Source organism: Vulpes vulpes, chromosome 14 (genome assembly GCF_048418805.1).
Source record: "Vulpes vulpes isolate BD-2025 chromosome 14, VulVul3, whole genome shotgun sequence".
Lineage (NCBI taxonomy): Eukaryota > Metazoa > Chordata > Mammalia > Carnivora > Canidae > Vulpes > Vulpes vulpes.
In genome coordinates, this window is record NC_132793.1 from 103,071,835 (window position 1) to 103,099,428 (window position 27,594).

The 27,594-nt window shown below is 45.6% G+C and overlaps 1 protein-coding gene across 3 annotated transcripts; it reads right to left on the minus strand.

The window, feature by feature from the left end:
- Positions 1–228: 228 nt before the first annotated feature.
- Positions 229–27,594, minus strand: BNC1 (basonuclin zinc finger protein 1). 3 transcript variants are annotated; one of them, XM_072735226.1, is made up of 5 exons: positions 27,519–27,594; positions 12,668–12,767; positions 10,398–10,633; positions 6,722–8,589; positions 229–2,475 (listed from the first exon to the last, which is right to left on the minus strand). In XM_072735226.1, exons 1-5 carry the CDS (start codon positions 27,525–27,527, stop codon positions 1,791–1,793), a joined length of 2,898 nt encoding a protein of 965 aa, XP_072591327.1. In that variant the 5' UTR covers positions 27,528–27,594; the 3' UTR covers positions 229–1,790. The 3 variants fall into 3 exon arrangements, with proteins under 3 accessions (XP_072591327.1, XP_072591326.1, XP_072591328.1); XM_072735225.1 differs by lacking the exon at positions 27,519–27,594 and adding an exon at positions 26,212–26,369; XM_072735227.1 differs by lacking the exon at positions 27,519–27,594 and adding an exon at positions 24,082–25,448.

Sequence of the window (27,594 nt, forward strand, 5' to 3'; positions counted from 1 at the left end):
GAATAAATAAATAAAAAATCTTTAAAAAAAAGCCGCACTCCCTGTTTTGATGAGGCCATAGTTACGGCCATTCTTCCCTGCCCACCTGGCCTGCCCGGGTTTTCAGCTCTGTAAAATCTGTAACGTGTGTGCACCTGCGTGCACGAGTGAGTGCGTACATTGTGTTTGTGAAAGACTGCAGTGTGCGTGCACCATGAACTCCATGTAACAAAACCAGTCTTACAAATGTTTGCCTTTTTAAACAAAAACGTGTGGCATACATTTTTATTAAGTCATAGAAAACTCATTTGTATACAAATTGTGCTACTTTGGGGGAAACTGGAATAATAAACAGCTGAGTAACAAAACAGTGGAAAGATACATCTCACTTTAAGCAGAGACCAAGGGTTGTCACATTTATTTTTTAAAAAATGTTGAAACAATCCACAACAGGTTGTCAGCATTTGCAGAGGATAATCTCTCTCATGTAACCTCCGATTCTCTTTGAGGGTGTTTTTCATTACTTTAACTGTAAGTTTAAAAGAAGGTGAACCTGAAGTCTTAATACAAAGCCAATTTCTCTCTCCCTGCCACAGGCTTTCCGAGTACCATAAATGCCAAATTTCAAGAGATGGTCTCTTTTTACAGGACCGATGAAACTTCCTTTCTACAAACAGCAAATGTGTACAATGGTGTGGGGTACATTTCAGAATAAGTTAAATATTAAGACGTACAGTATAGCAGTAACGCCCTATTATTCTTCTATTGTGTAACTTGGAAAGTTCATCCTAACCTTACACGTGTATAAAAGGATGAGGACTGAGGGACCCAGTGATTCTGAAGATACCCAACGGTCAGAGTCACATTCTCTAGATGCTTTGGCCGAGTATTTACAAATGTCCTGCCACGATCACGCCTGCACTCCAACCACAGGGGACTGAAATGACCAGACTCTGAGGTTCACTGAATGGACATAGACAGCGTTCTGAACTTCAGGCTGACCCTTGATCTGCTCTCCAGCAGAGACCCAGAGGTCACACCGTGACACATCTGCACTCACCCCAACTATTCATGTAACAAACACAAATTAAATATTATCAAAACTATTTTAAATTAAATTGAAGACTGCTATGTTTAAGTGCATGAAATCTCTCCCGCTACCCAGCGGGAACAGACAGCCTTGGTAACATCCTGGTTCCTATGTGCTGGAAGCCCACCTGCTTCCTCTGGGAACTCCTGGAGGTCCACCAGACCTCTGAAGGGGGAAAAAAAAATAAAAGCAATTCTCCACTCCACACAGAGGCAAAACAGTCTCAAAAAGTCACTTTCCCAAACCCGAGTCTGGATTTCAGACTCATTAAAAGCAGGAATTGAAAAATGTGATATTTGGGACTGGCTCCTCACCCGTGCTGGCAGTCTGCTTCTCCAGGGCGCTCCACTGACCCTTCACACTGCAGGCCTACGTCAAGCTGCCCCAAGGTCCTGGGCCCCATCGTCCATCTGCAGCCCCGGAACAATTCCAGGGAATGTGTAAACAAACGTGGGAAAAACCGTGTTTCTGTGAGTTTTTGTTATGTCAGGGGAAAAAACCCCTTAGACTAAGAAAAATAATAGGAAGGACTGCCCCAAAGTTGACTTCCAACAAGGCTTGTCTTCTGCTCAACCCTGCCACACGAGACTATCAAGTTAACCCAAAGATGTTTTGCCTGGCTTGCCTCAAGGGTGCTAATGAACAAAATTAGAGAACTTTCTTTGGACTATTCCTGAACTGCGGTGAACACTTATCCTAGTGTGCTTGGGCCACCATCATATTACTGTAGATGACTGGGAGAGGAGGCCAGGCTTTTGTGCAGGTTGGGATTCTGGCTGTGTCTGTTTCGACTGCGAACGGATGAGAACATGGTGTTGCAGCCCGGAACTTTGCATTTGTGAAGCTGGCGGAGATGCACAGTTTTGTAGTGAGCCCTGAAGGTCCCTTTATTACTGTATGTCTTTTGGCAGAGGTGACACGTTATGGGTAACCCAGAAGGCAAGCTGGCAAGGCTCTGGTCAGCCTTCTCCATGAGGACACAGATGGGGTACTCATCTTCCCCGGGGACAAAGCTCTGCCCATCACAGTTCCCATCACTGTCCTCCATGAGCACGGTGCCCTCCTCACTCGCCCCGTCTGAGTCCCAAGAGGAGTGGCTGCTGCTCTCTGACTTCACACTTGAGGTAGTGCTCAGATCCAAGATGGTGCCCTCACTTGGCGGACCAGAGTTGTAGTTCTCCAGGCCGGCGCTGTGGACCTGGGCAATTGGGTAAACCAGACTGCCCATCCGACTCGTTCCCTTGAAGATGACAGATGTCTGGGAGGCTTGCTGAGTGAAAGCCACATCCTGGTAGGTCTCCTTCGCCACATCTTTCAGAAGGTAAGCTGCACGGAAATGGTCTTCGGTGCTCTCCAGTGCTTCTTGGGTCAACACTTTTTGGTGGAGGTTTAGGTTTGAACTGTGTCTACAAGAGTGAAAAGATGGTTAGCAATGGGTTGGGCAGTTGTTGTAAAAACAGTCATCATTCCACGGGGAGACGCTAGGGAGATACCAGAAAAATCTTGTGGCGTGGAAGAAGCGACCCTAGAGAGAGTGGGATGAAATGCATGTCGGTGGACACTGATCCAGTGCTGTTCAGTCCCCGTCAAAAGGTAGCACTGGCCAGGAAAGCCTATAGTCTAGAAGACGGGAATATGTATTCTTAATTTCTACCATGTGACAGACATATAATTTCTCATACCTCATCTACCGAGAATGGCCAGCTTACCTCAGTTAGCTCAATTCCCCTGGGATACTGGAACCAGGGGGATCTCAGAGAGAAATGGTCACAATAAGGAATTAAGCAAAGGACTTTTTACAATGAAACCAAGAATTATATTCCAGTGTGGCAGTAGGAGAGCTACCTCTATGTGTCTAGTGAGCACCTGACGCATGGATATGTCATAGACAGAAATGATAATATTTTGGATTGACTGAATGGAACAAAATACATAATTAATCCTTACTTCACCTGTGTCTCTTTATATTTTTAACGTGGCTACTGGAAAATTTAGTTTTCTATATGGCTTGTGTCATGGTTTACAGCATTTGCCCTCGCATCACCACAGAAATGCTATAGGTGAGAAAATCTGACTGGCTACAAATTGTGTGTGAGAGAGAGCGAGTGAGAGCGAGCGAGCGAGAATTTAGGTTCAGTTCATATTTGCAACGTTTCACTAGAAGCCAGACGGGAGTTTTGCAAATGCAGCACTGAACACACCACCAATCTTCTACCCAATGATTACTCCTCAAGGGCAGATAATGAGTATCCATTATGACATATGCTTCTTGCTCACACAATATCATTTGGATGTAACTTGTAAATCAATGTCGGCCTTGCTCAGAGATCCCTGCCGACTTCTGACCGGCAAAAATAGCCCTTCCTATAGGAGTACAAGCTTAAAGACAATATAAGAAAATGATTCCCAACAGCGAAGAAGCCTCTTGCTATCGGTACAGATGAGATGCATGCTAGGACCACATGGGGGGGTGGTTGGTGGTGGGTGGTGGGGAATGGACCCCTACCAAAATAACTAGAATTGAGTGTTCTCTTCGCAACCTCAAAGACACAGTAGGAGGTAGGGTGGGTGGAAATTTAATCTTATTTCATAAAACATCTAACATTCGCTATTCGACGTGTCTCTTCTAGGCCTTACATTCTTTTTCTGGACATAATCAGAACTGTTCTCCCAGATCACCCACTCTGCAAACAACTCTTATCAACAGCAGCTCTGCCCTGTGATTATGTCAGCGTTCTGGGTGGAAGCGGCAGGTATATGTCGGCAGAAAACCAGACACTAGATTGACACACAGGTCCCGGCACATAAGAGTGGTTGAAAAAAAAAAAAAGTCAGACAGACAGGTTTCCTGGAACCTTGCAAAGGAAAGTCCCTGTTGCAACAAAGCAAAGCTCTGGGCCCGGGTACCCCATGAGCACTGACAGCGAGCCCTTGGCGTCCTCCAGCCTTCTCCTTAAGCCTTGGAGGGTTAGGTGCATTTCCTGGGTGCCACATCCCCTAAAACCAGGGACAACCACAGCTGCAAAACCCTCTGGGCCATATGCCAGGCTTCCTGTGTCCAGGACTGCTAATGCCGTGCCTGTTGCCCGTGTGTGTCTGTGTGTGTGTGTGAGCCCTGAGTCTTCCATCCCTAATCCCACCCCCTCTTGCTCTCCTGTTTCTGCCTCGTTAAGACCAGTGGTTCTCAAAGTGTGGTTTGGCCATCCCTCAAGGTCCCTGAGACGCTTTCAGGGGTGCCCTGAAGTCAAAGCTCATCTCATAACAATACTAAGACATGATTTGCCTTTTTCACCATCATTCCTTCATGAGCATACCGTGGTTTTCCAGAGGCTACGTGACATGTGGTATTGGATCAGGTCGAATGCAGAAGCCCATGTGAGAAGCCAGCTGTTTTCTGCTAAGCCAGACGTTACAGGGATTTGCAAAAAATGTAAAACAAAGCCACTCTTCTCACTGACTTTTTGTTTTGGAACACAGAGTTATTTTTCATTAAATGTTCCGTATGTTAACATATAATAGGTTTATTATTTTAAATGATGATATGAATACTAATCTTTTTCCCAGTTTTGATTCCTAATGCGATAAACATCAATACTTATAAACCCAAACAGACAAAAGTTCTTGAGGGTCCTGGGGTTTTAAGAATTTGTAAAGGGGTTCTGAGACCAAAATGTCTGAGAGCTTCTGGTTTAGTAATGCCCCTTCCTCCAGGAAGCCCTCCCTAACTTCTCAAAGAGTCTAGTCAGGGGCTGCCAGTATGTGCCCACAGCAACCTGTCAGAGTCTCTCTCATTACAGCAGCCACTACGTTCAGTCTCTGCTCTTTACTGCTCTGTCTCCCCTACTGGCCTTTGCGAGCAGGGTCTACAGCAACTAACAGAAAGTTCTTAAGTATTTTTTTGGCTAACTAAGCATCCAGGGTGCTATCCCAGCCCCTTTCTGAGTGGTCCTAGTGACTGCTGTTGAAGAGTCCAGAGGGGAGGATAGCTATCCCAACAACATAGTTCTTATCGCTGACCCAGAGACAGGATGGTGGCCCCCAGTCTATCAACAAAGCTCTTTTAAAAATGGTGCCATATTAATCCGATTCTAGTTAAAAATGCATTCCAAGTTCCAGGCCACCAGAATTTGTAGTTTAGATTCAGAATGCAAGATGCTTTCCTGTAGTGGGGGGAGGAGGCTGGTGTCCACAATATATTATGTCCAGAATATAGGAAAATATTAAATACATGAAAAAATAAATAGAAAATGAAGGTATAATATGTTAAATTCAATACGCCTTCTACTTTAGTGCAACATTGTAGGCCACAACACTATCTTAACTGTCAAGGATAATGTGCTCGATAGGACTATCTCTTTTTCAACATCACAGCTTGTCCATGAACAAACCCTCCTTTTGGAAGGATGAAGGAGAAGGATGAGTTTGCAAATCAGGGGATCCTGGTGGTTTGGTTCAATATGCCAGCAACAGAAGCTGGAGTTTTAACCAATATCACTCATACTCTATCCTCTTTGCTCAACGTGAATATGTTCTTATGAGCCCTATGCAGAAATGTGTATGGCAGTCTGTTCATCTCCACCTTCTTAATGAATTTCATCTTAGAGGTTGGACTAAGGTCATGGGGATGCTGAATTGCTTCAAGTCAAGCTTGTTTGAGCAAATGGAACATTTTACTATTCCGTGAACCAGTGCATTTCGTCAGAAAGCTAGTCCTTCCATTAAGCCTTCTGGGGTCACCTCTGAGTTATGTGTGTGCTTCCGTTCACAGGCTGGGGTTGTGACTAAGTTCATGAAGAGAGGCACAAGCAAGACAGTAATGCCAATGTTGTGTCCCCAGAGTGATGAGATACACTGCCTGGGCACTGGGCAAACAGGTTGACGCTGTGTGAGGCTCACCAACAGCTGGCACCCAAACAGTTCTCATCTTTCAACCAACATCACAAACCCTTGAAGCAACATGCTAATAATAAGTGCCTTTGCTCTTACATCTTAATTATTAAAAATTCCCCAACCACGCAGTCATTCTTCCTTTTGAGTATAGCTGGTTAACCAGACATAAGAGAAAAGGTTTCATTTGATGGGCTTCGTATCACAAAATGAAATGTTAGGCAAGTGTTGGGAAGCTATGGTGATGATTTAACCTCTCCTTCACGTGGGCCTAGTTCACAATTCCTTATTCCAAACCATCTGTGCCAGATGTGTTTCTGAATTCAGAGTGTCTCAGACTTTAGGAAGGCAAATAATGCATAAACTGTAATATTTTGTTTGTGTCCTTGTAATAAATCCATTAGTAGTTCTGCAATGAATATATAATAAAAAACTCACACAAAGGGAGATTTAAGAAAAAAGACAACCCATAGCTTCATGTAATTTTGGGTCAGGTTTTGTGGCCAAATGAGTTTAGATTTGGAATGGAAAATTTGAACACGTGCATCTACAGAACGGTTTTTCTCAAACCGTGGATGGCAAGGGCAAGATCACCTGGGAACTCAGAAATGCAAACTCTCAGGCCTCTTCCCAAACCTGATGAAGCAGAAATACTCTGGGCCGGGCTCAGAAGTATGAGTTTTAACAACCTCCAGGTGACGCAGATGCATGTTAAAGTTTAAGCATCCCTGCTTTAGAAGCAATGCTTGCCAACAGATGTCTTACCTGTCTCTGCTCCTGCGAGAAGGGAAGGTGGCTTTACAGCCCTCCACCGTGCACACGTGCGTTTCTTTGGCATGCATGTTCTTGTGGTGCATTTTCACACCGCAAGCGTTCTTAAATGTCTTCTTACAGATGTCACACTGGAAGCGATTCTCTTCCTTCTGCCTTCCCAACGTGTGCTGACCCATGTGGTCCAGCCCTTGAGAATCATCGAAACAAGGAAAAGCCATCCCTCTGTTGGACAGAGCACTGAGGAGCCCGCCGGCCAGCAGGCGCTGCTGAAGTTTGATGTAGTCAGGAAAGGGGACACATGGCTCTGGCCCAGGTGTGAGCTGAAGCTCACGGCCACCACTCTCGAGCTCCCTGGGCACTGCAGTCACTGCTGCCTTCTGCTCAGCCTCCCTCTCTGAGTGCTGCATGGCCTGCTCAGGGGTCCTGCAGATGGCTCTGCTCAACTCGATCCCTGATTCTAGGCGGCAGACCCTGTCTCCTGCCGGGAGGGGTCTCCCGGGGCCCCCTGCCTGTGCATGCCGCTCCTCGGGTGGCCTGTCTGACTGAGGACTGCAGGCCTCCGGCTCGTCTTCGCTGGCCACCTGCAGGGGCACATCCTCATCTGAGCTGAGAGCGTGCCTCTTGTCATTAATTATTCCCACGGTCTCCTTCTCGATTTTGATGGGCATGCTGGACTTGCGGGATTTCTTCTTGGGAAGGGCCTCAAATGGCCCTTCGCTGGAAACCAGCTGTTCTGGGATTGAAGAGGACAAGAGAGGGAGAGAAGGCAGCCCCCCAGGGGTGTTGGCTAGCTCGGCCGGAGTGGCTGGACTGCGGTAGAAAGGAAGGACCGGCTGCACGGTCTTCAGGTTGGGGAACAGTACTCCATTTTGGCCGATGCTCGGGAAGGCTGGCTGGCCCCCGGTGGCACCGTCCCCCGGGGCAGCGTAGCCTGGCAGAGGCCTGCAGTCCGGAGAGGTCACCGCGAAGCCGGGGCGCTCGTAGCTGTCCGAGGCGGCCAGGGTCAGGCTGTTCCTGAGATCCTTGTCCCTGCTGTTTCTGTTCATGGGCATGTGCAGCCGCGGGTTGGGGTTGGCGCTGTGGCGGTTCCGGCTCCGCAGAGAGCTGAACACCATGTTGCACCCCTCGATGGTGCACTTGTGCTTGATCTTCAGGTGGACAGCGTTGTAGTGGATCTTGAGCGTGCCCTTGTCATAGAAGGTCTTCTCACACGCCGTGCAGAATACTCGGCCCTTCTTTGGACCCAGGCTGTTCCTCTCTGACTTCACCTTGGCCTCGGGGGACAACTGTGTCCTCTCAAGCTTGGTGATGATGTTGTATGAGCTGGAGTCACTTAAGTGGGAGCTGTCTTCCTTTTTAGTAATCGTGTCTGGACAGTTTAGACATGGCTCCTTTTCAGTCTGAAATGAGGTGGAGCTGGAAGTTAAGAAGCTGCTGCTGGGGAAGGGGCCATGGATTTCCTGTTTGGGGTCCTGACTTTGGTCCTGCGCCTGCTCCAGCACATATTGCTCAGGCAGCGATCCTATCAGCGTGGGAGGCATGGGATTGAAGAACTGGAAAGGCAGCATGAAAGTCATGTTGTTTATGAGGTTCTCAAAGGGGTGCAGGCTGCCGGGGGTGCCCTTGTCCACAGGAGCAGGGAGGCTGGCACTCCTGTGGCTGCAGCTCTCGATGAAAGACCTGATGTCCACGTTCGCTGTGGCCGGTGGGATGATGATGGACTGCTCCTCTTTCTCTTGGATTGCCATGAGCTCAACTATGGACTTGGTCTCTCCAAAACGAAGGAACTGCTGCAGGGTGGCCACCTCTTCCTCACTGGTCATGATGCTCCAGTGATCTAGCACCTTTCCCGATGCATCCTAAAACCCAAACCAGAATCAGAAAGTGCAATTAATTTACTACTCCTGACCCTCTTTGCTAGAAAGAGTCACATGGTCAGGGCCTCCACTAGCCCCACACGGCACCTCTGTGCAAAACACCCCTTCTGGACATGCACAGGGCTTGTAGAGTTTAGCCCCCACTCACGCTAATCTCCTAGGCCAGAAACCCTGTGCAGGAAATAAACCATACAAACGTAAGTGGTGCTCTAAAAGAGAGAAATAAAATATTACTCAAGCCTGAAGGAAATTTGGTGATTATTTTCCATCTTATTTCAAAGCAATTGGTTGTCTTGCATTAGGTGTAATAATTTTCCCCACTAAAATGAAAATATGTATCATCTGTACAACAGTAACTTCTTTATCTAGGAAGTAGAGACGGAGCAGTCAGACCTAGGCAGAGCTCAAGTATTTATTTGCTGCAAGTTTAATAATCTTCCCCAGCAACTAACATCAGAAAACAAATGAACCTGTATTGATCTACTGCCCGTGTTCACAAAGCAGAGCTGTAATTACACTGGAGCGTTGAGATCTTTCAAACTCTAGCAAGGCCTAACTTTTCCCAAAACTACAATAAATATTTTATCACAGAACATGTATTTGATGGCCTACTGAGATTTTTCACAATGCATGGAAGAGTTTTGAAGATGATGAGGGATGTAACATCATAAATTTTTGATGCACTAGAGGTTCAAGGTAATTGATTCCATATTTTTAATCCTAACACTAGAAAGCAAGATTATTAGGATCATTAAATATTGATCTATGTCATAATGTAAGATCATAATGCTACTCTACATAAAAGGTTGCTTCTAGCTTGCTGGGGGTCCTGCGCCTGAGGTGAGCAAATACGCCTCCACAGAATGATTGTGGGGTTTAGAATTAGAAAGAAATGGGTTCAAATCCTGGGTCTGACTTTGGCCAGGATTTAGAAGCACTCTGTGCCTCTGGCTTTTTGAGTGGAAAATGGGGAGAATTTACCTGCTCTGTGAGACAAAAGATTAAGTGTTTGTGTTGGTGACATGGCCAACCTGAGTCAAACTGAAGTGTATATTATCAGTCTTAGAAGTAGATTCATCCGCGTCATTGAAACTTTAACATTTTCAAGTGTAGTGTGAAGGGTGAAAAAAAAGTTGTAGCTGCTTCCTACGTCAGAGAAATGATAGAATTCATACCAGGAAACATGTTCTTTGCCTGTGGCTGTGACACACGCGAGGCCTACCCCATGACGTGGACTAGAAGGAGGTAAGACTACTCTGCAAAATAACAAGAAGGACAAGGGGTGAAAGGCACAAAGGAAGGATGCAGAGAACACAAAGAGAAGCCAAAGGGGATGCAAGGAGAGAAAATGAGCAGGAGCCGGAACACAGACATATCCCAGGATGATGGAGCCTGGGAAGGAAGGCCAGCAACAGGGTGGCATGAACTGCAGCTGTCTGTGTGGTTCTGGAACGCTCCTTTCTCACCCCACACCCTCATGAAAACCTGGCACAGACGGTGTCTTGTGTCAGGTGGTGGCCTGCGGATAGTAACACGGGGCAAAGGCTTTCCTGTGGGCGAGCTGGCTTAGTGATGCCCAAATTGGAGAATATGTAAATAAACAGCACATGTCTGGAAGTTTCACAGGTATCTTGAGGAAAGCACTGGATTTTCCCCAGAATGTAAGGTGGGAGTTTTTCAGCCGCTAGAAAAGGATGCCCAGCAATGGCTACAGCAATGGGGTTATAGCAGTCCTACGCACACGCATTTGAGAAGACATTCCAGGACAACAGTGGCCACGCTTCCTGTACCTGCAGCACATATCCCCGGATATAATCCTGCAGGGTCCAGTCCAAGGCGTGGAGGATCTGGAGGACCTCATCTTGCTTCAATACACTGAAGAGCCGGTCCAATAGGATTTTCAGGCGAACAGGGATGGCCTGGGTCCCGTAGAGCATGAGGCTGCTGATATCAAACACCACGTTGGACTGGACAATCTCCACCTGGCTTGTGGGATACACGGGGGGGATCCTCAGCTTGCTCAGGGCTGAAAGATCAAATTGAAGAAATACTCTTCTATTTCTATTTATTTTATTTTTAAAGATCTTATTCACCCATTCATGAGAAACACAAAGAGAGACACAGAGACACAGGCAGAGGGAGAAGCAGGCTCCCTACAGGAAGCCCGATATGGGACTCAATTCCAGGACCCCGAGATCATGACCTGAGCCAAAGGCAGACGCTCAAGCACTGAGCCACCCAGGCGTCCTGTCCCAAGAAATACCATTTTTATTTTATTTTATTTTATTTTATTTTATTTTATTTTATTTTATTTTATTTTATTTTATTTTATTTTTTATTTGTTTGTTTATTTAATTAATTAATTAATTAATTAATTAATTAATTTATTTATTATAAACACAGAGAGAGAGAGAAAGAGAGAGAGAGACAGGCAGAGGGAAAAGCAGGCCCCATGCAGGGAGCCCGAGGCAGGACTCGATCCCAGGACTCCACTATCACGTCCTGGGCCAAAGGCAGGTGAACTGCTGAGCCACTCAGGGATCCCCAAGAAATACCCTTTTAAAGGATTTTTACTTCTCAAAGAAATGCTGCCTAGGTAGCAGGCGAGCACAAGCTCTCAATCATGTGTTCAAACAGAAAAAAAACCCCCAGGAATATGCAAATAATTAACAATCAGGCTATCAGGCTCTACGTTATTCACAGGAACTTCTAAAAATAAAAATAAGATGGACTGGCCTGAGACCCTTCTTTTCTTCCTTCCCCGGCCCTATGGAGTAAAAAATAGCCCCGCATAGGACAGGTGCAAGGAAAAGGCATAAATACAAAGGTGGCAGCTACATAACCAAAAGGCTTAAATTGGAAAGAATTGGGTCTGTTGGTGAAGAACGCAGTCTTGGGGATCTGATGGATCTGGGTTTGTGCCTCTTCCTACACCGCGTCCTAGAGGTCAGGCTTGGCCGGTTAACCACCAAAACCCATGCCATCCAATGCGACAGTCCTCAGCCACACATGGCTAGGTAAATTGATTACATTTTTAATTTTGGATTATTTTTACCTTATTAAATTATTTTCTTTCTTAAATTACTAAAATCAGAAATTCAGTTCTTCAGAGTCACATTTCAAGTACATGGCAGCCACAAGGGCTCATGTGGGATTACTAGGTTCAGCCAATAAAAATACAGGATGCCCAGGTAAGTGTGAGCATAAATTTCATGTAAACAGTGAATAAATGGGATATATTTATACTAAAAATAATCACTGGGACATACTTGGGCTAAAAAGTTATTTCTTGTTTATCTGAAATTCAAATTTAATTGAGCATTCTGAATTTTGCCTAGCAATCCTGCAGGCTAGTGCACTGACCACACCACATTTTAAAGATTTTATTTATTTATTTATTCATGAGAGACACAGAGAGAGGGGCAGGGACACAGGCAGTGGGAGAAGCAGGCTCCCCATGGGGAGTCCAACATGGGACTCAATCCCAGGACCCCAGGATCATGCCCTGAGCCTGAGCCTAGGGCAGATGCTCAACCGCTGAGTCACCCAGACATCCCAAACACAGGACATTTCTATCACCACAGAAGACAGGATCGAAGTATCGGTTTCTTTTTTTTTTTTTTAAAGATTTATTTATTTATTTATTTATTTATTTATTTATTTATTTATTTGAGAGATTGAGAGAGAGAGAGAGAGAGAGAGGCAGAGACACAGGAGGAGGGAGAAGCAGGCTCCAAGCCGGGAGCCCGACGCGGGACTCGATCCCGGGACTCCAGGATCGCGCCCTGGGCCAAAGGCAGGCGCTAAACTGCTGAGCCACCCGGAGGTCCCTGAAGTACAGTTTCTACATCTGCCGAATTGAGCTAAGACCTCACCTGTCCCGTGGAATTGTTACGATTCAAAATGGGAACGTATATAAAGCTCTTAGCCTGTTAGCTGGCAAGGGCAGGAACACATAAGTGTCATCTGTCATTCTCAGATCATTAAATCCATTCCCCAATTACTCTAAGTTATTCAGAGGGCACAGGAGAGGCTGAGGGAGGAGGAAAAACAAAGTTACCGTGGGCCACCCATCCATGTCTGCACTGCTCACACTGACGGTGGTTTATCTTTCCCGGTTTGAAGCTTTGGCAACTGCAGTTCAGACTGCAGCTGATAGCCTGCAAAAGAGAACAAGGTCATGCATAGGATGTGAGTGATGTACAGAACCTGGGCTGGGCTTACAAAACACGATGTGGGCCTCCATGCAGGAACACTTGTGGAACACCGTGAGCCCACACTGGGCCATTCTCGGGCGGGGGGACCCTATTCCCTGGGAAGAAGAGCAGCTGGCCCAGGGCCCTGGGGGGGCAAACACCTCCCACTGCTGCTCAGGGGGTGCGAGCAGGCTGGGGAGCATCACAATGTTCTCTGAGAAAAGAATATGAGTTAGATGGAAATATCTTGTTATTTTTTAAAAATGATTTTATTTATTAAAGAGAGAGAGAGAGCGTGTATGCATGAGCAGGGTTGGGGAATGGAGAGAGGCAGAGGGAGAAGCAGACTCCCTGCTAAGCAGGGAGCCTGACCTGAGGCTCTATCACAGGACCCCAGAACCTTGACCTGAGCTGAAGGCAGATGCATCACCCACGGAGCCACCCAGGTGCCCCTTTGCTTGTTATTAAGAGTACAGACAGGATGAGCAGTCACATTTTCACTGACCTCTAAGCTGACCGAAGCAGTCACCCCTGAAAGTTATGCAGGGGCCATCCTGAAACAAGTGAACAAGAGTGATCTGAATGGAGAATTATCCAAATGTGGACGTGGTTATCCCCCAATACATGGTCAAGGCTCAAAGTCCACACAGACGGAGGACATGCCGTGGCCGATCCCCCCCAGTTCTACCCACTGGATGCGGTGGCTACTGAGGCCCAGCCAGGCTGGCAGCCCACGCGCTCACCCAGCTGCATGTTCAAGTTCACACGGCTGAAAGAGAATCCAGAGAGGTACGTGTCAGCTAAGTTCTGGTATTAAGAACAAAGCTTCCCATATATTTTTGAGATGAATTCCTCCAAAGGGAGTAGAGAGGTCTGAAGAATGGGATGTATTATTAAAGAGAAAAAGCTCTCACAGGGCTGCATCCACGAGGCTCCTGGGAAGAGCCACTGGGTGGAATCTACACAGTTCAGAAGAGCCCTGAAACTGGTGTGTGTGTGTGTGTGTGTGTGTGTGTGTGTGGTTTGGGGTGGGGAACCTCCACCTCTCAATTAAAGGATTCTGTGGCCTTGTGTGGGGACAGGGAAGGGGAGACTCTGTCCCGGGACTTGGCAAACTCACTTTAAGAAGTATATAACTAGTCTTCACTTAAAAATCAGTTGCCAATGGGAATGTAAAGTGGTGTAGCCACTTTGGAAAATAGTCTGGCAGTTCCTCAAAAAGTTAAACATGGGGTTGTCACATGACCCAGCAAATCTGCTCCTAGGTATGTGCCCAAGAGAAATGAAAACATAGGCCCACATAGAAGCTTGTACCTCAAAGTTCATAGCAGCATTATTTATAATTGCCAAAAAATGCAAACAACCCCAATGTCCATCAACTGAGGAGTGGATCAACAAAATGAGACATACCATGCAATGGAATATTATTTAGCTGTAAAAAAAATGAAGTATTGACACATTGCTACAGCATGCATGAATCTTGAAAACATGCTTAGTGAAATAAACCAAGAACAAAAAGTCACAGGTGGTAGGACTCTATTTACATGAAATGTCAAGAAGAGGCCAATCTACTGAGGCTGGAAGCCAGCTGGCAGTTACCAGTGCTGTGCAGAGTGGGCAGGGATGAGGAAGGATGTTAATGGGTGGCTGTGGGAGCAGAATATTAGTTTTTTTTGTTTTCATATTTTTTAAAAGATTTATTTATTCATGAGAGACACAGAGAGGGAGGCAGAGACACAGGCAGAGGGAGAAGCAGGCTCCCTGTGGGGAGCCCGATGTGGCACTCGATCCCAGTCCTCGATCACACCCTGAGCCAAAGGCAGGTGCTCAACCCCTGAGCCACCCAGTGCCCCTGTTTTCATCTTTTTAAAAATAGCTTTAAATTGATACACAATTCAGATATCATGCAATTCACTCAAAGTATCCAACTCAATGATTTTTAGTATATTCACAGAGTTGTACAAATATCATGATCTGGTTTTAGAACATTTCTATCACCTGCAGAAGGAGCCCTGTGTGTAAGTCTATGGTGGACATACATATTCATTTCTATGTCTTCCTCAGAATGGCATTGCTGGATCGTATGGTAATTTTGTTTAACCTGAGAATCTGTCAAACAGTTTTTCAAAGTGGCCACACCATTTTGTATCCACACCAGCAATGTAGGAAGGTTCCACTTTCTCCAAATCCCTCCCAACACTTTTGTTCCTGTCTTGAAATAGACATCCTACTGGGTATGGGGTGGTATCTTACTGTGGTTTTGATGTGCGTTTCCTCAATGGCTAATGGTTATCAGCATCTTTTCATGAGCTCATTGGCCATTTACTTGTAGGTCTTCCCTGGGGACATGTCTATGTGGATGCTTTGCTCATTTTTTAATTGGGGTGTTTGTCTCTTAGCATTGAGTTCTAAGAGTTCTTTATATATTCTTAGTACAAGTCCCCTAACAGATGATGATTTGCAAATGTTTTCTCCCGCCCTTGGATTATCTTTTCACTTTCTTCATGTGTCCTTTGAAGCACAGATGTTTTAAATTTTGACCAGAGTTGTTTTTTCAGGTGAACATGTTCTAAAATTACATAGTAGTGATGGTTGCACAACTGTGAATATAGCGAAACCACTCAGTTATATACTTTATAAGGGTAAATTTTATAGTAAGTAAATTATATCTCAATAGAAATATTACTGAAAAATACCGGTCCACTACACACCTATTAGAATGGCCAAAGTCCAGAACACTGACGACACCAAATGCTCATGAGGAGAGCATTTGAGACTCTCACTCACTACTGGTGGGGAGGCAAAATGGTGCAGCCACTCTGGAAGACACTTTGGTGGTTTCTTACAAAACTAAACATACTCTTACCGTATGACCCAGCAATCATGTTCCTTGGTATTTACCCAAAGGAGCTGAAAATGCTTGTCCACACAAAAACCTGCACAGAGATGTTTAAAGCAGTTTTATACATGACTGCCAAAACTTGGAAGCAACCAAGATGCCCTTTAGTGGGGTGCATGGATAAATACACCGTGGTCTATCCAGACACTGGACTACGACCCAGCACTAAAGACATGAGCTATTGAGGCATGAAGAGACATGGAGGAAACTTACACACATATTACTAAGTGAAAGAAGCCAATCTGAAAAGGCTACACACTGTATGATTACAACTATATGACCCTCTGGAAAAGGCAAAACTATGGCAGCAGTAAAAAGATCAGTGCTTGCCAGAGATGACATAGAACACGGAGAATTTTTAGGGCAGTGAAAATACTCTGTATGATGCTATAATGATGGATACATGTCATTATACATTCCAAACCCATCGGATAGATGACATCAAGAGTGATTTCTAACGTAAACCATGGACTTTAGGTGATGATGACACGTCCATGTGGGCTCATCAGCTATCACAGATGTACCCTCTAGTGGGGGATGTGGATAATGGGGTGGCTATGCATGTGTCAAGGCAGGATGTATATGGGAAATCTCTGCTTTCGATTTTGTTGTGAATCCAAAAGTGTTCTAAAAAATAAAGTCTTAAAAAAATCAGTGACCTTGCTTCAATAGAGGTTAAAATCTACCTGAATTGATTGCTGTGACTCCTTCTGGATCACAATGGGCCTGAATGGAGCAGCTGGGAAAGATTTTCAGGTAAAGGAACAGGGGTCCTCATAAATGAGGTATGCAGCAGATAGTAACAGTGTTACCAGATCCCTTCAGGAAGGATCACAAAACAGAAAAGAGCAAACGTGTATCAGAAAGCAGAAGGTGTGTTTGCTCAGCCATAGGATATCCTACAAAGAGCTCCCTGTGATTACAACATCTTCTTACTGTAATAATGCGTGCACTCTCAGTTGGGGTGATATCATCCCAATGGGGTGAAAACTAGTTCTTGGGGGAGGTGAAAAAATATTCTTTTTATGTATAAAATGCAGATACACACACGTGAACAGAAACACAGTATATGGTACCATACTAAAAATCTCACTGTGGGAGGCACAATTGAGGGAAAATTTCTAGTCTCCTAATGAGGAAAAGATTGAGAAATACTGCGCCAGAAATTATAGAGACTTTGGTTATAAAGGTTCTACTCCTATATACATATACAAATGTATTAAATACATGAAAATACACATCTATATTTCTACACACATAATGATATAGTTCTCTTGATTGGAAGGACAAAAATGAGTTTAATTTCTATTACACCTGGTCCCAATGAGAATGTTAAAGGTAGCCTTCGCCTTGTTTGTAGCACACCTAACATGCTGTCCAGATTCCCAAACATCCCTGAGACTCTCCACGCCAGCTGACCAAGGGACCAGCCATCTGCATTCTCAACAGCTTACCAGCATACTCCATACTCCATACTCAGCCTCTGCAATATTTCCCAACCTACATTCTTGTAAATATGACTGTTTTAAAGGAAATTTTTAAAAGAGAAAAAGTTCTTTGGATCATGTTCTCCAAGATGCTGTTCGTTGTTTGGGAGCAAGACGTTGGAATCATTCAGAGTAAATTCACATTCATTTATTCAGAAAATAGGACCTGTTTCAATCAGAGAGAGATGTCCTTGAGCACATATTTCCTCCTTTCCTGAAGATTTTGCTTAAAAGGCTCTTGCTTGGGCAAAGCCCCAGGAAGCTCTGGGTGATTCCATCTCAGGCCCAGCAAAATGAAACCATACAGGGTACCGTCCCAAGCACATTTCATAGCCTAGGATTGAAACTTGCTTTTTCTGTATCTCTTGATACCTGACTCAGGCTTCTTCAACTCCAGGATTATTGACATTTTGAGTCACATAATTCTTTGTGGCGGCTGTCCTGTGCATTGTAGGATGACTAACAGCATCCCTGGTCTCTACCCACCAGATATCACAGAAACACCTCTCTCTCTTCCAGTTTTGAAAACCAAAAATCTCCCCAGACATTCCAAGTGCCTGTGGGGCAAGACCGTCTCAAGTTGAGACCACTGACCGAAACTGACTATGCAGCTTTAGCAGCTTCTAGTTTGGGGACAGAATTTTAAGCAGCTTTATCTATAAATTCAATGTATGAATGCTGTTTTAAAAGAAATATTCATGTGGCTCTATATGAACCTATTTGAATAAGGCTTAATAAAGCTCATTAAACATCCATGGAAATAAATCTCAGAGGAATTATTTATGAGCTAAAAAAGCTAATTACAGTGCCTTAGAAAACTTCCAATATTAAGGCCCTTGAGTTTTTCCACCCATATCAGAATTCCACGATGTGGTAAAAATTATAGCACCATTATCTAAAGACAAATTAAAACTTCTAAAATGAAATCAAACCAAAAAATTCTAATTACAGGACGAAAAGTACTCATGCAAATCAATATGGAAAACTCTTAAAACTTACATCCTTTCCTCTGGAATCCTAATACTTCTTCCATTCTTTAGAAACATAAAGCAGATGTTTACAACATTCTGAACTCATCAAGACATGATTATTGCTTTTTACGCACTCATTTTAATCAGACTATTTCCGAATTGTTATTAGTCACTTTGATGTGCTACGAATCAACATTCAAAATTCTGGTTTGATCATCTGTTCCTTCATCCATCCAGAAATTACTGACACACCTAGTATGTGCCAGAGGAGTCTGTTATTTGCAGTCTTCAGCTGGAAAGTTATGACCTCATTTTTAGGTAGGTTTGAGGGTCCAATCTCCGGTACACGCAGGTATTTTCCTACCACTGAGGATAATAAATTCAGGGGGTAGGCTTAGGGATTGAATGGAAGGTGAGGGAGAAAAGTTATAGAAGACCTCTGGGGTTTTCCAGGTTCACGGCGTTGACGCTTTGAGAGGAGCAGTTTGTGAACTGGCTCAGATACAAAACTGATGTGCCTGTTCGCTGGACCGCTCTGTACTCTCAGGTGACTTAGTCTGTCCTGCCCCACATGGCAGCCACCAGCCACATGTGGCTAGTTAAATTTAAATTAGTAAGAATAAAACAATTAAAAGTTCAATTCTGGGGCTCCTGAGTGGCTCAGTTGGTGAAGCATCTGCCTTCAGCTCAGGTCATGATCCCAGGGTCCTGGGATCAAATCCTGCATTGGGTTCCCTGCTCAGCAGGGGGATCTGCTTCTCTCTCTCTCCCTCACCCCACTCACACACACTCTCTCTCCAATAAATAAATAAGTAGTTCAATTCTTTGGTCACAGCAGCCACCTTTCAAGTTGTCAGCAGGTATGTGTGGTTTTGTGGCTACAGTACCAGATGGCTGGAGATACAGAACACTCTCACCATCCCAGAAAGTTCTACTGGACACTTCAGAGCCCAATGGTGAGACCAGATATTCTTCCAGAATCTGCCCTGCCACGTGGTGGCGAGACTTCACAGGGGTTCTTGTCTCACGCTTACCACGTGGCTGGGAGGAGGGCATTCTTTTCAGGAAACAGACTTATGGAAGATTAGTAATGTTCCCAAAGTCACACGGTTGGTGTGCTTTCCTGAGCACTTAATTGGGTGTGAGCTACTGCACGAAGCATGCCCCTACATGGTCTCATTTCTTCATCACCGCCTCCCTGGGAGGGAGGGAATTACCGTCCATTTTATGGATGAGGAAACTAAGGAACTCACGGCTGTCAGGGCAGTCTCCAATTTGGGTACTAGAGAGGGGTTATATCTTGAAATATCAGTATTTGGCGCTAACACTTAAGGTTTCATTTAATTCCTGCAAACTCTGAGTCAGGCATCATCATCCATGTTCTGCAGATCAGGGCATTAAAGTTTCACACTGTAAATAAACTTCATTTATAATAAATGAATAAATGTTACTGAACTTTAATGAGCCAGGCACTGTTCTACACACTCTGGGGGTTAAGGTGTTGAACACCACCAATGAGGTCCCTCATTGGTCCAGGTGCTTACAATCTAGAGGAGACAGAGAATAAACAATAAGCAGTATCAGGGCAGCCTGGGTGGCTTAGCGGTTTAGCGCTGCCTTCAGCTCAGGGTGTGATTCTGGAGTCCGGGATCGAGTCCCACGCCGGGCTCCCTGCATGGGGCCTGCTTCTCCCTCTGCCCGCGTCTCTGCCTCTCTATCTCTGTGTCTCTCATGAATAAATAAAATCTTTTAAAAAAATAGGCAGTATCAGTTCAGAGTTAGTGGTGCTATGGATACACTAAACAGAAAGCTAAGCTAGCAATTTTACTTGGTGGCATGGAGGGGTAGGGGCATAAGTGAGTGCCTCTTAGATGAGATCATCACTGAAGATTTTTGAAGAGGTGACATTTGAACTGAATCCAAGGGACACCAAGGAGCCAGTGAAAACCTGGAGAGGGAGGAAGTGTCTTAGGGTAGAGGGCACAGTCAGTGCAAAGGCCCTTAGGCACAAGAGAGGCTGAGTGCTCAGGGAAGAAAGAGCCAGTCTAGATAGTGACTTAATGAGGTTAAAGGCAGAAAATGTGAGTCTGAGAGGCAGCAGAGAGCATTCTGCGTGGGATCTTGGGGGGCAGACCAAGGAGTCTGGATTTTGTTCTAAGTAATTCTTTATAAAAAGATATGAAATGCATTTGATTTGCCTGTGTTAAAAATAGTACCTCTGGATGCATAAGTGGGGAGCCTGTGCTCGCTGCCCCTTACCACAGGGAACATCTTTCTCTGGGATGCAGTAAAACCTACAACTGGCTTCAGGTGACTTAGCTCTGACTTCCCATTAAACCTTCAGATTCATGCCTTGGAACCTTTGCCTAACAAGGCTGATTCTGCAACCGTTTCTGCCGACCTCAGAGGCCTATTAGCCATATTAACGAGGATACACAGGAGCCGAAAAGACCACTCGGTACGATAGGAGTGTTGTGACAAGGCCCACAACAAGGCTCAACAAGGCCCACAACAAGGCTCGCAGGTGGTCTGATTCTACAGAGACAGAGCTACTAAAAATACCTATCACAGAAACTCCACAAACGTTGCCACACAAGGAATCAGTCCTAAAAGAGCCCACTGAACCCCCAACCAGCACACAGCAGCTAGCAGGGGGCCTGATACTCTGTAGGCCCTCTGCTAGGATGAACTGGAGAAGACTGAATGAATGAATGAGGCAGTGGCACCGTGCTCACTAATTATAGATGCCCACCCAACAGCCTTTCACCTGATCTTCCTTTCTGAGTCTCTGTGGGTGACCAGGTGACTAAGTACTGGCCAGTGGTATACAAGTGGAAGTTTCTAGGTGGAGCTTTACAGAAAGCTCCTTGTAAATGGGAGTTGACTCAGCTGAGAGACTTCTTTGCTTGTCCTCCTCCTTCCTTCTTGGAACAAGAACGTGATGGCTGGACTTGAGATTCCATTTTGTGACCACAAGACAACTCTGAGGTCATGCCCTTAGGAAGGCTGCACAAAAAGGATGATGACTGTTAGTTAGGAACTTTGCTAGCAGCCAAATGTATTTCTTAATTTACATACTGATTGTCCTGCTGGCTGTGGAGAGGGCCATGTGAAGATCATGTGAAAAGTGGCTAGCAGAAATCCACCAAGGCCATGTTTAGAGTCTGAAGTCATCTCTTCAGTCAGAGTCTATGGCGGTGCCAGATTCTCAGTGGTAAGAATTCTAATTCCCTAACAAAATCAAAGGACCCAATCTGCTAAATCACTTTTTAAGTTACCAACTATAGCATAAAATGGCTTCAAGTGTTTCCAAGTTATATTTTTAAGTGTGGATACAGACAATCCTTAGTATGTTCGAGTCTTGGGAGGCTGTAGTGCAAATTGATAACTGCCACTCAGGATCTATAATACGCAATGTCTTCTAAGGCACCAGACCACCCTCAACTTGTGGGGTGAGGACCTGGTTTCTCCCGCAGTGAAGCTGTCACCCCATTCTCACTGCGGGGCCAGCCTTCGTGGTTCAGGACACCACATCTTTCAAGGGTGGGAGGGCTCTACCAAACTGCTCTTCAGGCCGCTCAGTATCTACCTCTTACACACTTTTTCTAACTTCTTACTTCTTTTGTGAGACTTGGCTTTTTTTTTTTTTTGCTCCCTACCTTCTGTTCTCTCATTTTTCTGTGACTTCTTTCAATTTTTAAGTTTTCCTTACATATACGAATCCACAGAGGTACAGCAGCTAGGATTCTGAAAATAGTATCCCCCTTTGCCAGACAGGCAACAAGGCCAGTGGGGAAAGAGAGAAGGGAAAGACCATGAGGGCCTCCTAGGGGAGGCAGCAGGTGGCACTGCAGTGAAGGCTGCCTAGAGAAAGACACACAACCAGACGACCAGACATTTGTCTCCTGCCATCCTCTTCCGTGAGCCGTTCAACAAAAATGATACCAATTTCTTTAACAAATCACTTTTGTTGTTGTTGGTTTTTATTTGTTTTTAAAGCATCTACTATGTTCTGGTAATTGTAGGGTGCCTCCTGGGGATACAAAGACCAGGAACTCCTGGTGTCTGCCCTAGGGAAGCACGCGTGTCTTCATTGGGGGAAGAAAGCCATACAGCTCGACTGGTCAAGAAAAGCAGAGCAGAGAATATGGCTCGTCAAAAATCAGTGTGAGTCATTCACTATAATAAAATCTAGCAATTCAAAAGATACTAAAAACAAATGAAAGGCTCACTGGCCACCTTTAAGGAATGCTAGGGAGACAATGAACTGTTCCCCAAACTCGCTAGCAGAGGGAAAGAATCAAGTATATATCTTTTTTTATACAAACTGGACTTCAGGGTAACCAAACCATGGATGAGACAGAGATTCCCTTTACAGGAGTGTCCAGTGAATAAATGAAGAATTAGAATACCACCACTCCACAAGCCCTAACGTGAAAGGTGACGGTCAGGTCATCTGCCTCTGGATGGAAAGGTATGTACTACGGATGCCGTGTTCTTGTGGAAAACATTAAAATCTGAAATAGATCAAGCTCCTCAGTCCACTCCCAGGGACCGAGGCATAGCCACAATGTCAACAATACCAGAGGGAAGCGATCACTGATCCAGGCTGGGGGGCATTCTACAGAACAAATGGCCCAGATTTTTTCATAAAAAACTGCAAGGAGAAAAGTGTAAACCAACAGATTAAGAGACATGCTGTAGGGACCTTACGTGGATCTTGATTTGGACACGTCAATGGTTAAAAAAGGCTTACCAGATAATCAAGGGTATTGAGGAACACGGGGTAAGATGGGCGTGGGCTGTCCAGATGTGCAGCCAGAAGTCTTTCTGCTGGCTTCATGAAACCATCAGGATTCCCAACAACAGGCAGACACCCTTTACCACGAGCACAGTTGAAAAAAGGGACCCGGAAAGCCTCCCAAACCAGGTAGGCATAATTTGTGATACAAAAACAACACTAGAGAATGAACAGAATCTGCTTTCTCACTGCAGGCATGGGGATGAAAAGAGAGGCCAAAAAAGAATGAAAGCATGGAGAAGGGTCTGGCAGAGGAGGGGCAGGTGGGAGGTAGAACTCAGGGCACAGATGTTGGGCCAAGTCTACCTGTGAGTAGAAAGTACGCGTGACACCCTTGCCTCGTTCTCTTGTTGCTCAGTTCAAAGAGGATGGTGGAGAAAATACTTGTTCTTTTGATCTCTATAAATCAAAGTAGAAACTCTGTGCCAAAATAATTTAACAGCTGTGCCCTTTTTTTTTCTTAAAACGATTAGTTCTGAAAATGGAAAACACAAAAAGTAAAAAATATCCAAATGGTACCTTACGAACCAAACCAAATACTTCTTCACTAAAAAAAAAAAAAAAAAAAAAAAAAAAGAAAAAAAGCAACCTAAAAGCAACAAAAAACTATACGAAAGTATAAATGATATGGACACATGTTTTTTTCTCCTTTTATAACTTAAATTTGGGAGGATCTCAGAGGCAATCTTCAGAAACTTTTGATAACAAAAAACGGAGGGACGTTTGAATGCAACAAAGTCAGCTCTGGGGCCGTGGTAGGGGTGGGGGCACCAGAAACCAACCCACAAAAAAGACATTTATACTTTAGGATAATTTTAACTACGGTGGCCAGTTACACGAGCAGTGCAACTTTGCCTCTGCTGCTGCTGCTGCAAGATAATGATGAAACTGTGAACACTTCTAAGTAAAATTTTGCAGATATTTTTTAAAGGACTTAATGAGAGCAAAGTTTCAAGAACTAAGGGTAAAGAAAAAAAAAAGCAACCCTAGATTTTCAAAATGAAGTTTTTAAAAAGAAAAGACCAGAGTTAGCAAATTACGCCATCCTGATCACTGTCTTGAAATCCAGCATAGTGTAGTGTATCACGAAACGTTCGAGTTGTCCGTATAAAAATTTTACCTTTGTCATGAATAATGCAACTGACAGAGGGCTACAGAACAGAGACGATGCTTCTGGAAGCTGGTATGTAGGGCTGGGAAATAATTCTGATGTTTGTTTGAGCGGAAAGATCATACAAGTAATCTGTAAGAGGAGACAAATGAATGTAACCATATGCAAGAAAAAGCTAGCAGCCTGAATTAAAGTTGTCCTTAACTAAGACAACTATTCCCCGCCACATTTGCTGAGTGAAATTATCATTCCCCCAAGGCAAACTTCTATGATTCGTTTAGCTGGTTTATAACAACGAGCCCAAGCGTGGCCGAGAATGAGAGAGCCCTTCTGCCTACTACAATCTACGAAGTTTGAGAAGTCTCTAAATCAGACCATGGCAAAGCAAGGTCTGCTCTTTGTTTTGATCTCCTCTTTTCTGGATAAAATAGGCAAGTGGCCACGCAGAGAAAGGGGGCTATCCTGGAAACGTAGAATTTCCAGAATCAGGGAAGAGGGCTTCAAAGGATGACAAGATAAGAGGAAATAACATTCTCAGGTGGAAACCAATTTAAAAGAAAAAAAAAAACCCACAAAACTTTCCAGATGTCTCTTCTGCGCCGAACCCAGTTATCTTTAACATCTCTCAGATAAGGCATCAAAAATAAAATAGGTAAATAAATAAATATAATAAAAAAATCTGTAGTAGGATATTCAGAAAAAGGTAACTAAAAAAAAAAAAATCATTGGATCTCTAAATCTTGATCCAAAAAAAAAAAAAAAAATGTGGCTCAGCAGTGACATTTCAACTCACCTGGGGTATTTCTAGTTCTTTTTATACAGGGCTGTTCCTGACAAAAGTAACTCCCTCTAAATGACATCTGTAGAGGTGAAAATTCACCCTGGAATAAAGCACGCTCCTCCTGCAAGTAATTTACCTTGTGGAACCTTCGGGGCAACTCTTTTAATGACCACTGTCAAAATAACTTCTAAAGCCATACACAGAGGCTAAAAGACACTACTGCTCCTCACCCCGTATGCTGTGCTTTAATTTTACCGACAAACTAAACTTTTAAAATGTTTAGATTTATCCTTAGGCATCCATAAATGATAATGGTATGCATAAAAGACGATGATTATTTGTTCCATAGGGAAACCTGTGCAGCTTTTCTCAACCAATGGGGTGGATCAACCTTCTTTCCACACGGATGGTTCTGAGATACAGAATAAGAGCCTGGGACGGAGGCCTCACTGCTTCAGGAGAGAGATGTAAAAAATGAACAAATAAATAAAAACAACACTCCACGCAAACTGTGCACTTCCACAGGAATTATTCTCATGCTGGTTAATATTTCTAATGTGAATTATAACCAGAGCAAACAGATGTTTGTTCCTCATCCTAGCGAACACCAAGGACCAAATAACCCTTCCCAGCTCATCACTTTCTGACCCGAGAACGGGCGTGTGGCTAAATCCTGACGGTTCTTGATGGATTAGCATGTACAGGGACACATGATTTTCCAAATTAAGTTGTGTAGATGTCTGAACATAATTATGAGTTCCCAGAGCACGAGCAGCACTTTTGTCCAGAGAAGAGCTTACCCGCCAACCTTCCTCAGCATTGAGCTACAACACAAACACGGTCAAACCAACAGTTGAGTTGAAATCCTAATGCTTTCCTGGTGAAATTAAATTTAGCAAACCTATCAGATGAGAAATTAAACAATGACTCACGTCTTATTCTTCTAGGTCTGCCAGAAAGGATAAAGCTATTTATCAAGATTTATCAGAGCAAACATGATGGTGATCTTTTCACACTCATTGAAAACAAAAATCAAATCCTGGACAACCAGGCACGTCTGAGGTCATGTCGTTCCACATGACACACTGAAATTTTATTCTGACCTATTCCATTTTTAATGAGGTCTTTATAATATATAGCAATGGATTTGGGAAGGGACAATTGAGAAACCAGTATGTTTATCATGGAGCAAAACTTTGAGCGCATAAACATGTAGTTGTGAGCTAAGAGTCTAAGGGATCTTATGAAAAGGTTCTGTGAACTTGGAGAGCAAATTAAAACGATAAACGAGGAACGAAAAGGCGCCAGAAAGAAAGGGAAAAGGTGATCTGCCAAATGCTGTTTTTCAATTTGCTTACCGTCAAGCCAAAATCTTTGTCACTCTGATGAGAATGGATTAAAAAAAAATTGTTGCTGGGTCTGCGGTGCGGCTCAAAGCTGCAGGAACACATGTCTTCCCCTGCACGCACGCCCGTGCACACACACACACACACTCACTCACACTCACTCTCGCACTGACAGGGATTCCCAGGACACCAGTGGGGCCTCTTTCAGGCCCGTTAAGTGTTAACAGCAGAGGCCTGGCTGCGACCAGGCGTCTGGCCCGATTTAAATGCCTTGTCTTCAGAGAACTGCGGTGAACACGGCCATAAAACGAGGGGACATGACTGAACCTTAGAGTGTCTGACCCCCCCTCCCCAGCACACACAGTTTTACTCCTACAATTAAGGCTGCTAGTTGGCATTCCATTGAGCTGTCAAACTGCGACCGGTGGCAGCCCCACAGCCACAAAGAAATGCCTTAAATGAGAAGAGCATGTTTCTACACCGCATTTGAGAAAGTTTGGCTCCGAGCTATGCGCTGATTAATATCAGATCTCCTCCTTCCCTGCCTCTCCACGATCTTGTCACATCTGGCTGACAACTCCGGAGGGGCTGGTGCAAAGCCAGGCGGCCGCGGGGCTGGGGTCTGGCGGGCGCGCCCCCCTGCACCTTCCCCTAGACCCCCGGAGCCGACCCCGCGCGGCCCCACGCCCGTCGCGCCCGAGGCCCGTCCGCGCCCCGGGGGGCGCCGCGCACCGGCGGGTCCAGGAGCCCCGCGGAAGGGCTTCCGCCCGCAGGCTCTGCAGCCCCGGCCCGGTCCGCGCGCTCGCCCGCGGCGCCCGCGCCCTCGCGTCCCTGGGCTCCCGCGGCGGCCGTGCGCACGCCGCCTCCGCGCCTCTGGGTGCCTGGAGGTGACCGCGCGCAGGACTCTCCAGAACAGAATCCGGCAGAGACGGCCGGCCGGGACCAGCAGCCGCTCGAGCCCGCGCGGAGCACCTCGGACGAGCCCCGGAGCGCTGCGGGGGAGGCGCGCCTGTCCCGAGGCCGCCCGGACCCCGCGCCTCCGACGCGCCCAGGCCGCCCCGGGGGCGCCGGGAACCCGCCTCGTCCGCGCGCGTCCGCAGCTCGGGCCGTCGGGCGGCCACGGGTCCCGGCGCCCCGAGACGCTCCCGCAGGCCGGGCCCGGGGAGGGGCCGCCCCGCCGCGCAGGTGGCCCCGGGCGCGCACCCGGTGCCCAGGGAGCCCGGCCGAGGGGCGCCCCGGGCCAGCACCCCGCGCCCCGCCCCGCGCGCCGAGGGGGCCGCCCGTCCCGGGGCGTTGGGGGTGGGGAGAGCCGCGCTTACCTCGGCCATCCTGCGGCCGCTGCGGCGCCCGGGCTACCGGCGCGTGTCCCCGGCCCGGGCCGCCCCGCGTCCGCCC

Excerpts from the sequence above, each read along its gene's own strand:
- BNC1 (XM_072735227.1), bottom strand. The coding sequence starts at position 24,234 with ATGGTTACATTCATTTGTCTCCTCTTACAGATTACTTGTATGATCTTT. Across the intron at positions 12,768-24,081 it reads TTGCATTATTCATGACAAAG|GCTATCAGCTGCAGTCTGAA; the intron begins GTAAAATTTTTA and ends TCTCTTTTGCAG. Across the intron at positions 2,476-6,721 it reads TCTCGCAGGAGCAGAGACAG|ACACAGTTCAAACCTAAACC; the intron begins GTAAGACATCTG and ends TCACTCTTGTAG.